At 41.9% G+C, this 13,172-nt stretch overlaps 2 protein-coding genes across 2 annotated transcripts in view; both read right to left on the bottom strand.

Annotated features, from left to right (window-relative positions):
* Positions 1–9,243, bottom strand: part of LOC136774339 (uncharacterized) — a 75,067-nt gene extending 65,824 nt beyond the window's left edge. The window contains exons 1-2 of the mRNA XM_066728568.1: positions 9,063–9,243; positions 8,640–8,770 (exon numbers count right to left, since the gene is read on the bottom strand). Coding sequence (XP_066584665.1) covers positions 8,640–8,770; positions 9,063–9,209 — 278 coding nt within the window. The 5' untranslated portion in view covers positions 9,210–9,243. The remainder of the gene's footprint in view (positions 1–8,639; positions 8,771–9,062) is intronic.
* Positions 9,244–10,816: 1,573 nt separating this feature from the next.
* On the bottom strand, positions 10,817–13,096 carry LOC136774038 (heat shock protein 68-like). The gene has a single exon (XM_066728081.1). The coding sequence runs from the start codon at positions 12,950–12,952 to the stop codon at positions 11,018–11,020; it is 1,935 nt and encodes a 644-aa protein (XP_066584178.1). The 5' UTR covers positions 12,953–13,096; the 3' UTR covers positions 10,817–11,017.
* Positions 13,097–13,172: the final 76 nt, after the last annotated feature.

Genomic DNA, 13,172 nt, shown 5'->3' with positions numbered 1-13,172 from the left:
CCTGTATTATATATATATATATATATGTGTGTGTGTGTGTGTGTATATTTTTGCCTTAAATGGCCCCCACTTGGAATGGAACGTCAACTCCCTCCTTTTTCAACGTATATGCCTAATCAATCTTATTCAAATGCGCTTACCTGCCTTCCTTTCGCGAATTTCCATTAATTCCTACTCCCCCTCGACGCACAACTATTTTTACTAATAATCCCCCCGAGAGATCCACTTTCCTTCAATTTCTCGCAAACATTGACCTTTGCATCGCGATTTACTACAAAAAAAAAGAAGAACAAACGAACAACGAGGAGAGGGATTTCGCAGAAAAACAAAGAAGCTGCTGCAATAATATTAATAATAGTCGAGTGGATGCTGGGATAATGATAGCAGCATTAGAACAGTAAAGCTTTTATTGCTGAAATACAATTAAATTGCAGCGAGAGTGGAAGTAAGGAGATGGAGGCGAGAACGGAATCGTGGTCTAGGAAAAAAGAATCGAGCGAAGGAAGAATAATGATTAAAGTTTGAGGTTAGGATTAAGCGAGAGCGGTTTACTGCACGGCTTGCTTCGGCTAGATGAGAATTCCTGCTTGACCAATGAGAAAGGGAAGATGTCGGCTGAGCGTATGGAAAGAAAATTGGCCAAGGAAAAGGTGGATATCTCGTCCTGGCAACGGAACAGCGAGATTCATGCGCGTATGTGCTTTTAGGTCGTCCTGCTTTCGTCTCGTCTCCCGCAGTTTCCACAGCGCTGCCAGAGTTCAGCGGAATATTCCACGAACGAGCCGAGTCGAGGCGAGCGTAGCCGAGCGGAGCCGAGCGAAACCGAGCCGTACTCGCTCGGTGGCATGGCATGGCATGATTTGCTCCCCGTTCTATTCTATCTGCCGCTGCAAAATGCTTCCTCTTTGTTCAGCCCGTTAACTCCCCCTACCTTCGCCATCCCTCTCTTTCATTTCACTATTTCCACCCCTCTGGCGAACCATACCACGCGTCCCTTTCCACTCCGATCCGATTCGACCCATTCCACCTCCTCCCCTCGCCGAGTCTCTATCTTCCCTCAGTCAGTATAGCTTCGTCTCGTTTCAGCTTGCGTACCTCTTCAATCCCCTTTCTGCTCCCTACCCCATCCCCCTTTCACCTCGCTTCACCCTACCCCCTCCTCCCTATTCTCCCAACACACACACACACGAGCGCCGCCGATAGACCCTAGATGCAATCGCAGGGACGCGTCAACTTGACAGCAAGGCCCTTGCCAACCATCGTCACACGCGAACCCGGGGACTCATTCGATTATTTCCCGTTATAGAAACGCCAATGATTTATCCTCATGCTTTTTTAATGCCCCGAGCTACCACGTGCAATACCACCACGGAGAAAGCCCTATCTTCGGCACTTCGTGAGTTTACCTTGCCGTTTTTCTCCATTACTTCCTCTCTCTCTCTCTCTCTCTCTCGCTTTCCACCTAACCTTTCTATAGTACATCTATCATACTCGAAGCTTTTAAGTTTACTCGAAATTGCCGGCTGGTCAAAGTATTGCAAATAATTCTCTCTGCTCGACGAACTTTTTCACTCAAAGTTTCTATTTTTGTAATTTTGTAAAATTTCACATTTTGGCAGAAGAGTTTAAAGTTATAAAAAATTCTCGCTAACTCCTTCGACAGCTTCCAGTCCCGACATAGAATTTCGTCTAAACCTACTTTCTCTTTTTCTATTCTTTTATCCCCCCACCCCCTACTTCTCTCTTTCTCCGTTGGCTCTTGTTTTCTGATCAAAACACGTTGTTTTCTCGCTCCGTCTCTCTTCGCTGTCACCTATACCATGCCAGGGTTTGTTGCACAGTGTACAGCAGACTATATACGTGTGCTTCGCCTTTCTCTTCCCCTACAGCCCGCATCTGTGCGCGTTATACCCGGTTCCTATTCCCCCCCCCCCTCCCCCAGCCTTTGCCATGTTGTTCTGGCTCTTTACGCCCGGTTTTGCCATCTACTGCCCCACTCCCCTCCTTCCTGCACGACCTGGAGAGGGCAGCTCTCTCGCTAAAAGCCCCTTCTTCTCCTTGTATATTCCTCTGCTAGCCCCATCAGCAGCAGCGATGAGCGAACCCGAATATCCTGACACTCGCGAACGCCCGCTGCACACAGTTGCACCGTTGCAACACTCCTCTGGCGAGTGCCGGCTCTGCCTGGAGGCTCCGCAGAGGCACGAAATTCGCGTAGTCTGGCTGCACAGTAGCGGGTCAAACGCACATCGTGACTCTCTCGCTGTGCCGAGTGTGTCAGCACCGAGAGACCCACTCGATTTTTAACGTGGCCCCAATTGCATTTTAATTCTTAATGAAATTAGCCTACCTGTCACGCTGATTCACGCTTAAAATACCCTGCAGTAACTTTTTCACCGGAACCATGCAACTCGACCCCGTCTCTCCCACTAATGCTAATTTTCTTGATTCCGATCAGGCAATTTTATCGCAATGGGAAGCGTGAATTTTCGACAATGCTTCTCGCTCGTTTGTTATCGTGCCTTATTCCCCGATTTTTGCCCCTGATACCACGTACTTCCTTTCAATTTTGTGGAATTGCATGAATTATCTCTTTATCGCTCTGTCGTTCGCTCGTTATTTCTCCATGTATTCTAACGCGCCTACATATTTACGTGCGCCGAGGCTGGCAACGCGAAGCTTCCCTCTAATTATGTCAAATTCAAACGAGGAACCTCGTTTATGATATTGCACTTCTTTTTTTATGCTAATTTTGCCAATTTTACATTTCCACGTTCTCCCTTTGATCAATCCTCATCTTTATTCGCATCGTCTCGAGCTCGAGACGTCGATTAGTACTTAATGGATTAATTTCAAACAACTCCTGACTTACTGGCGAGACGCATTTTAATGCCTTTGTTTCAAATCGTTAGCGATGCTCCTTAATGCGAATTCGTGGTTGCTTCTCTCCTCGCAGCCACGTAATATCTTCTCCATCAGCGAATTCTGCTTTTCTCCTTCCTTCCTCGCCTCTTTAACTTCTCCTTTGGCCAGTTTTTTTCCAGCAGAAAAAGAGAAACGAGAGAAAGAGGGGGGCTCTTGAAAAATATCGTTTAAGTCCCTGGCCTCGCGATTCATTCACGCGTAAACACGCATACGCGTACTTTCTCCCAATGAGCGGTACTTCTCTTCGATACTCTTTTTCCACACAACGGACTCGCTGAGGGCAAAAGGTTACGAGCTCTGAATTTACTCAACTGTCTTGCTACGGAGCTTTATACTTTGCAATAAATGCTCTTTGTACCATTCTCGCTTCGTCGATGCTTGATTCGTGCTAATGTTTAAGCTTTTTCATACTCTCCTTTACATATTTATCTTAATCATCGCAGCTGAGTTTATTTTCATCCACGATTCGAATTTTTTATAACCTTACAACTCGCTCTTTTTTTCTTTTTTTTTTTTTTATCAGAATGCATTACCTTTCTTATCTGCGGGTAACATCACGCTTTGTTCCCGGCTGTAAGCAGCAGTAAAGCGGTATATTAAAATTGTTATTATGGGTGAAACAACCCACTCGGCATATTCCCCGCTCATTAATACAGTACTCGCTTATATTTGGCTCCTCGAAGATTTCGAAAATCCAGTATCCTTGCTTCGTTTTACGGTAATTCTTGGGAAGAAAGGCCCAAAGCTACATCCAAAGTTGCATCTTTTCGTTTCTCATTTGTCAGCGTTTATCCTTATACCCCCAATGGCAGATTACTGCCGGCCTTTGTCAACCCTCTTATTTTGTCCTTTTCATCTTCCGCAGGCATCCATCCATAGGTCCCGGCCGACGGAGTGGCGAGCTGTTTTCCACTCTATCCCAAATATTTAGGCCCTGCCACAGACTTCCCATTTTCGGAGTCATTATTACCTATTCATTGTTCTCAACTTCCTGCTTTCCTGCGCCTTATCCTTGCACCCTCTTTTATTTCCGCGTGTAGCTTCCGGGCAACAAAGTATATAGAGAGTGGTTGGGTGGTGGTGGAGAGAGGATGCACGGTACATACGGCACAAAAGAGAATACGAGAGAGCACGCAGGGGAGAGTAGAAGGGGGAAAGAGAGAATTAGCGAGAGGGGGAAGGGGGAGGGTGAGACAGGAGTAAAGGCAGCAAGACAACGATTAACCTGGTTGAGTATATGCGAAACGTTTTGGCCGGCGTCACGGATGGGGGCGCCACAAGATCGGTATCGCTTTTCGGGATGTGCCGTGTATCGCGCATAAACATTAACCCAAGCACAGAGATTTCACGTATGGCTGCAGGCCCGGCTGGCCACCAGGGCTAGCACTTTTTTCCGGCTCCTGTCCCTTTTTCCCTTCACCCCTTCAAAGTCCCCTTTAAACTCGAGAGATTCATCAGCAGTGATTCTCAATTTTCCTACCTCCTACGTCATCAATCAAACCAATCGTTAACAATCGCAGGATGAACTCCCCTTCGTCGTTACACCACAGAGGTGTCCAAAACTTTCCAACCATCTTTTCAAACGCTCGATATCTCTGACAACGTGAGAACGCTATTACAAACCCACGGTCTCTCTTTATTAACACGTGTCTCTTAAAATATTCATTGTTTACATCTCCTCTCTTGCAAGGTTTCAGCAATCGCTCTTAACGAATCTCCAGCTAAACGAGCGGTTCGTGTCGATGAGATCGAATGTATTTGTTTCGATCGTATATGTGCACCACCACCCGATGTAACGAGACTCGCACGTGTAGCATTAATTCGATAATCGTGGTATGCTCGTCAACTATATACTCTTAATAGACGTAACGAGAACTCGAGGTTTTCCTTGTTAAATTATCGATCGCCGTTCCCATTAGCACCGATAGTTCGTCGAGTTATTCGACTATATCTTGTACGCGAATCTCAAAAGCCACGCAGAGATTAGGACAATCCCTCGGATTGAATTCAAAAGGAAAGAATCGAGTGAGAATTGCTGAGTGATCAATCTTGTATCGTGTTAGGCTATAATATTCTTCGCAACAGTCTCGTGTCTTGCAACGTAAGATGATTATATTGAAACATGAATATGTATTGCACAGCACGTAACAAGAACAAATTATCGCTCGAGCCAAATATGTACACTATTGTTGATTACTATACGGTGCTAGATATGTTAATGAGGTCTCGAGTTACATCGAGCACCTTCTCGCAGAAAAATATTTTCTTTAAGAAGCTAATTAATACGTAAGGTTGTAGCCCGTCGTTTCTTGTATAGCAACTTACCCTTTCTTAATAGGCATTCTATTTAATTGAAGGAAAATAGATTTTACGATATTCAAAAATTTGATATTTCAAAAACACCTTAATCCAATTTCAGTACAACGATTCGATTACAAAATAATGATTCGTAGAATCCCCGCGCGGTAAGTAAATCTCTAGACATTTTTCTTATTTTTCAATCCCAGTGCAGATTGCTGTTTCTGCATTGCGCTCGATCGCGAATCGATTTCCAGGGCGAGAAAGGAAAGGCAGGGGAAAAAGAGAGGTATTATTTGAGAAGAAAGGAAAAGAGGATGAAAAAAATAGGTGTTCGACTGGGTTCTGGCGTTAATGGTCTTGGGAGAAACATCGAGTTACTTAGAAGCTAAACAATGCAGGTTTCATTTACAGCCGTGTGCGGCCAGGCGTGACCATGACGACACGCAGATCCATACTAAACTAAGCGCTCTCGCCAATCCATTACGAATTACGATATAACACAGAAACGAGCGTACCGAAGGCTCCACTGTGCCGCGTGCACTATTGCCATCCACGCTATCCGCAATATACCGCAGGCCAAAGTGATTTTTCGCAACTCTTAAAAGCGACTTATCGTATATGCTTCAGACACGTTGCTGGGTATACATGAAAATCTGGCGAAAGAACAACTCGATAACGCCAAGCAGCTAATTACAGAAAACTCTCTCAGGCAACCTCTTTATCGCTGCGAGAATATGGAGATCGTCAGTCCGATTCGAGATCCAAGCTCGACAGAGCCTGGCTATTTCGCATTTATCAAGATGTTACCAGTGACTTTGACGAAAGGAACGAGCGTAGATCGATTATGAAGTTGTACCAGTGTTTCTGTATAACGGCTTTCCAACGAAATTTCTACATTCGACGCTTATTTTATTCTATAAAAAATAAAGTATCGATAGAAATAAATAAAAATACAGTAGTCTGAGAGAATCGTAGGGAGAGGGACCCTCGAGGATCATTAGCATCCTCCTCCTTTACTCAGCTTGCAACGCTCACTAAGAATATGTAGATCTTAACCACGGATAAAATATAATTCCTCTTTTACACATTCCTTCTATAATCCACCAGTCTGTATATATGTTTTAATCTCGAGCTTCCAAAACCTCTCTATTATTTATAATTAGTTCCCTTTGTACGGGTAAATGCTATTACACGATCGAGGAATTATTGTTTCGTGTCAATCTTCCTCCAAAAGTGTCGAGCTTTAGTCCACACCGGGCGACACTGGAATTTTGTAACGGTCGATTCTGTCAAAGTTGACGAGGCAATTTATTAGCGCTGCGGCAAACTATCAGTGATCGATACCACGCTAAACAATTCTGGCCTGTTTGCTGCATCTATTTAGCCGTCCCCATTTTTAGTGCCGCATCCAATAGGAACCTGGAACACTCGCTCGGATTACTCTCTCGTCGCGTTTATGATATACATTTTATACATTTGACTCGCGCTATTCGCTGCAATGAAATCAAATCAAGATAATACCTCGCAGTTTTTGTAGCAGAGAATACGGGTCCCTCTCCTCTCTTCTCTCTTAATCGTCTTGGTTACGGTATCAGATTTTTTGTATACCTTTATTACAAATATCTCTTTTCAACGAATGCATTGCTCGTAACGAGATATCTGGTATCGGCAGTTGGCGTTAGATACATATTATATTAATTTTCCCACGTGGATAAATCCTAGTATATTATTCACTGAAAATATCCCATCGGCTAATGGAAAGGCTAACTTACATACACGCACAAATTCGTTTGGCCTTTTGCTCTTTATTAATTCGCCGCTTTGATAGCTGCTAGCTAATTTTTCTGCCTATCAATCATTATTTAAAAGCAGTATCGGCTCGTTCAAAGCCCTTTGAAAAGTTTAATAAAGTATCAAGCGGTAGTGTGGTGAGAGAGAATTGTCGATTAAACGAATCGTGCAAAAAGCATACAGTGTTGAGTAAATGCCATATAATTTATAAATAACTTACCTGCATAATATTGGCTAAATATATTTCTCGAACGTGATTCACACTGCTGATAAAGAGCTACATAATATCCTGATATGAAATATATGATGGAAATAATAGAAACATTTTTATGTTCAAAGGTGAGGGGGAATGGAGGGTTAGTCAGGTCGTAATCTTAATGACCGAAGAATTCTAGCGATACAACTTATCGCACTGAGCTTAAAATTGGGTACAACGAGTAATAGAAAGATATCGATTAATTATTCCAAGATAATTGACTGCGAATTTAACTTAATTCTAATTCAGTTTCAATTCGACCATCAATCATGGTGATTATCGCTAATCGCATAATCATTGTATTAAATCGTAGCTTTGCCGAATGCATCTCCTCTTAATCGTTGACGTTAATGTGTGAAAGCAAAACGTTCTGAGAAGTAAGGAAAGTTGTTGATACTATATCGCGTAATTATATATTGCTCGCCGGCAAAAATATAGCAGATAAAAATAATTAATTTTCTTAGCGATTTTTATCTATGCTTAATTCGAGAAAATCAATTCTAAGAACGGCTACTACAGTTCACCTTTCGAATATTTACATGGTGTATGGCAATTATTTCTGCGTAACCGAAATAACGCTCCCAGTGTTTACCATCCAAGGATGACGCAATCGGCGCATAAATGTTACATGTGACTCTTCTGAAAGATGTATTTTCTTTGAAATAACCGTCGTACACTTAGCGATCATCACCGTGAGCGTTTTCATCGGGACATTGAAAAGCGATGGACAAAAGATATCAGGAGAAAAGCGAGTCCTTTCATATTTGTTGATTATTGTCGGAAAACTCTTGCGAGTGTTTCGGATGTAATGCAGCTATACCGAGATATTATTTAGTTTTAGATGGAAAAGTCTTTTTCAATTCTCTTTAGTATTATGTGTTTTAAGCGTTGTTAAACTGTGAATAATGTAAACTATCTAGAAAATTCTAACCGACTACCTACTCTTTCATTACTACTTCAATATACAAGACCGTATTTTATAACGAGAATCGCGCGAAAAAGTTTATTTTGTTTGTCGAGTGATCATACGTGCGTAATGCTTAGTCTGTAACAAGACACTCGATTGTATCTTTTTCAATCGAGCAAGCATGTCATATATATACGTATTTTGTCAAATCAACAAACTTGGCTATCGAATTAGAGAAGTCAAAAATCGATTAATAACATAATTAAATCTTCTGCTCGATAGATTAATAGATCTCTCCGCGTATGCCATCAATCTTCCAGCAAGATTGATAGTATGAACATCGAGCAGGCACTGAGAATTATTTCAAGTATAGTAGCGCGATATAAGAGTGATTTCACATATATAGGTCTTGAAAGATTCTTAATGAAATTTTAAACGTTCATCATCAACTATACTCACCTCTCGGTTTCGTGCAATCTTTCGCCACTGATTTTTTTACGAGACAATGTGTAGTTCTCCCCCAGCGAATCAAAGCTCCTCTGGCAAGAAATCTCGTTAGCGTACTGTTGTTTTGACGATCCCCTTGGCATCTAACGATAAAAAGACACTTTTTCAATCTCGTCCGGAATAATTGAATCGTCATATCTCTTTCGTAAAACGTGATGATACACGATCCGTTCGAGCCCAATTTTAACACGTAACGAAAACCTTATTGCTCTTCTCGAATTATCGATGCAGAAATATGCAATATCTATCGCGCTCGATTGTTACGTAATTTAAGCAACACGCATTATATTGTCAAAGGTGTATTCGCTATCGAGGTTATGAAATTTATGAATCTTCTTTGAAAGAAAGCTGTTTTCGATCTGTGATCGTACTTACCGGAAAATCCTTCTTTGACGACATTGTAACTGAACGGGAAAAAATGAACTTTTCCGATTGAGAGCCTTCCTCTATCGTTGACCATGAAGTTTCATCGGCCTCGTCTCCTAAGGCCCTTGATATTCCAATAGTCAATCTTTTCTTCATTTCGGATCTTCTGGCTGATAATATTCGATGACTGGATTTCTTTGACGATATATTGTCGAGCTATATTGAATTTCATTTAAAATTGTTAGACACTTATATATTTCACGTTTATTTTATCAGTTACCTCTATGCTTTAATAATTTTCCCGCTTTTTTTGTTACTTCTGTGATAGAATTTATACTATTGGAAGCTATAAATCAGAAATGCTACTAGTGGCGCCACAGAGACGACAGTGGATTAAACGAAAACGCACAACGGGTAATGTAGTTTATTTTACGTCGGTAAAGTAGATACTCATACCAGATGAAACTAACTTTTCTACTCTTTTCGTATGATAACGATTTCTGCCTAGGTTTCTCAGCCATCGGTAAAGCGAGGTCAGTCGATGATTCTTTCAAAGTTTCGTCTTTGCTAATCTCCCTGCACTTTTGCTGATTTTGATTCAATCTTTCTTCGAAAATTGAGACGACCGGAACACTTCCAAACAACCAAGCATCTCTTTCCAGAGGCGTCTCCTCTTCATCACCACCCCAGTATACATTTCTCCCTTGCCAACTTTCACAATCCTCAGTTTTCAAAGTCATCCACTGATTCGAAATTGACAAAATAATTTAATACTGAATGAAATAGGTACTTACACTTATTTAAAAGAGAAATTCAAAGTTGCAAAGTCGACCGGCCAGTGAGTGACGTTCTTTCTACCGCCTACAAACAGTTCAAATTGAAGTAACAGTCGAATGTACTATATATCGATCGAGTATGACCGTAATATCGAACTCGAAAAATCGATATCGAATTGAGATACCCACGAATTTACGGCATTTACGCCTCAAACATTTTAAGATATGTAGTTCGAGAGAGAGAGAGTCTTACCAAGCTTTATTAAATTAATTGTAATTAAATTAATACAATTTATGTTGCGGAAACTATACTATTTTAACTTGGGACTGTACAGTTTCTGTCACATGAACTGTACTACTTTATTATATAATTAATCTAACAGATCTTGGTAGGAGTCATCCTAAATTCTTTTAAATTATAGAAAATATTAAGTTACAATTGTTATGAATAATTGAGAAATAAGCAGAGCTTAGTAAATACTTTTCTTTCTTACATTAAATGCTTGAAGCCATGCCAAATGCGAACAATGAACCACGAATGAAATTGCCGCTCTTTCAAGATAATTTTTATAAATCAAATTCATCGCTTTTTCAACAATCTCTTCACGGATAGATGCTATTATGTAAACACTATGATCGTCCTCAATTATATCTTTCCATTTTGATTTTGCAATTTGCGAAGGTTTTGGAGTCGTCGTTAGCCATATTTCGCTTCCTTCTAGTATTGATGACAATGAACTTATTCTGCTTGTTTTTCTCGACGATCTGCTCAATGATGTTTTAGATCTCATCGTAAAACGTTAAATTCGAGCACTCTTATAATTATAAAAATGTCACAAAAATATGGCAAACTGACAATGTGAACCGAGCAATAAATCACTGGAATCGATATTTCTCGATTGCATGATACTCTGCAGCGGGCCTGGATATTATTAATCAATATAGGAAAAGGTAGGATAATAATTGGATATAAATAAAAAAGCTATGTAAGAAGAAACAACTCTTTTATTATTGAAAATCACAATCTCTTATCAAACAAAAAATATTGATCTTTGGTCTATACAGATAGAAGATATATTTCTTACTAAACAAAAAATCAGTCTTAGCTAATGTGCGTAGAAAGAAGAAAAATATATTATACTATACTATATAGCTTTTCACAGCCTAAATTAATAACATAAACAAAGCTTAGTCGACTTCTTCGACTGTAGGTCCAGACGAATTTTCGTACTGGTTTCCATACTGCGGCTGTCCTCCATATTGAGGTCCACCGTTGGGATTACCCGCGCCTCCCTGATGAAGTTTCGTCATTACTGGCGAGCATTCCCTCTGGATCTCCTGCAACTTGTGCTGATACTCCTCCTTCTCGGCCAAAGTGTTACTGTCCAACCAACGAATGGTATCATCACAAATATTCTCCACCTTCTTCTTATCGCTGTCGGGCAGCTTGGAGCCGCTGTCCTGAACGGCTTGCTTTACATTGAAGACGTATGTCTCCACTTGGTTCCGGGCATCCACTCTCTCCCGCTGCAAACGATCCTGTTCTCGATACTTCTCAGCCTCCGACAACATTCGGTCAATCTCTTCTCGGCTGAGGCGACCCTTGTCGTTTGTGATCTTGATATTGTTGCTGCGTCCAGTTGCCGCGTCCTTCGCCGTCACATGAAGAATACCATTGGCATCCATATCGAAGGTCACGTCAATTTTCGGTACTCCTCTTGGCGCAGGGGCTATTCCACTCAATTCAAATCTTCCCAATAAATTGTTATCCTTCGTCATAGCTCGTTCACCCTCGTAGACCTGAATGGTTACGGCCGGTTGGTTGTCTGCATAAGTCGTAAAGGTCTGCGACTGTTTGCACGGTATCCTAGCGTTTCTCTCGATGATGTTTGTCATAACGCCTCCCGCCGTCTCAATACCCAGGGATAAAGGAGCTACATCCACGAGAAGGACGTCCTGCAGCGTCGAACTCTTATCACCTTCACCGGTCAGAATTGCAGCCTGTACCGCAGCACCATAGGCAACCGCCTCGTCAGGATTGATCGATAGATTCAACTGCTTTCCGCCGAAGAAATTCTGTAGCATACTCTGGATTTTCGGAATTCTAGTGGATCCTCCAACGAGGACTACATCGTGGATGGTTTTTTTATCCAATTTTGCGTCAGCCAATGCCTTCTCCACCGGCTCCAGGGTTTGCCTGAAAAGGTCAGCGCACAATTCCTCGAATCGTGCCCGGGATATTTTTGTGTAGAAGTCCAGGCCATCGTAGAGGGCGTCTATCTCAAGAGTTGCCTCGGTGCTCGACGACAGAGTTCGTTTGGCTCTTTCAGCGGCCGTTCTCAAGCGACGTATCGAGCGAGGATTTTTGCGTAGATCCTTCTTGAATCTCCTGTCGAATTCCTTGCAGAAATGTTCGACCAACCTCGAATCAAAGTCCTCGCCGCCGAGGTGAGTATCACCAGCCGTTGATTTGACCTCGAACAGAGAACCTTCGTCGATTGTAAGGATTGAGACGTCGAAGGTGCCGCCACCTAGGTCGAAGATCAATACGTTTCTTTCTCCTTTAAGATTTTTATCTAGACCATAGGCCAAGGCTGCTGCTGTTGGCTCATTGATTATCCTTAAAACGTTTAATCCTGCTATGGCACCGGCGTCCTTGGTTGCTTGACGTTGCGAATCGTTAAAGTAAGCCGGCACAGTTATCACAGCGTCGCGAATTTTCTTGCCAAGGTAAGCCTCGGCAGTCTCCTTCATTTTTGTCAATACCATCGAGCTGATCTCTTCCGGATTGAACCTCTTCGTCTCACCTCGAAACTCAACTTGGATCTTTGGTTTTCCGACATCGTCAATCACTTTGAATGGCCAATGCTTTAGATCGTTTTGGATTTTTGGATCATCGTACTTGCGGCCTATCAATCTTTTCGCGTCAAAAACCGTGTTCGATGGATTCATCGCTACTTGGTTCTTTGCAGCATCACCGATCAATCTTTCGGTATCTGTGAAAGCGACGTAACTCGGCGTTGTCCTGTTACCTTGATCGTTAGCGATTATCTCCACTTTTCCTTGTTGCCAAACTCCTACACAGGAGTAGGTCGTTCCCAAATCAATTCCAATTGCAGGCATTTTCGTAAACTTTCTTTTTTAACACTCGTTAAATAACAAATCGTAGCAATATCTCTTGAATACTTGATTAATTCTTGAACTTTTTTTTTTACTTCTATTCGCCTTTGCGAATCCTCTACCTTTTAGCTTCTACGTGTTTTGACAAATGACTGAAGTCATGTGCGCTCGCGCCGCTTATATAGGTTTCAGAGCCCTCCCTCGGTGAAGGCGGTGAATCCAG

Source organism: Prorops nasuta, unplaced genomic scaffold (assembly GCF_024137725.1).
Source record: "Prorops nasuta isolate Cenicafe-Biocafe unplaced genomic scaffold, Cenicafe_Pnas_1.2 PNAS00006, whole genome shotgun sequence".
In the NCBI taxonomy this organism is placed as follows: domain Eukaryota; kingdom Metazoa; phylum Arthropoda; class Insecta; order Hymenoptera; family Bethylidae; genus Prorops; species Prorops nasuta.
This window is presented reverse-complemented; position numbering and strand designations above follow the sequence as displayed.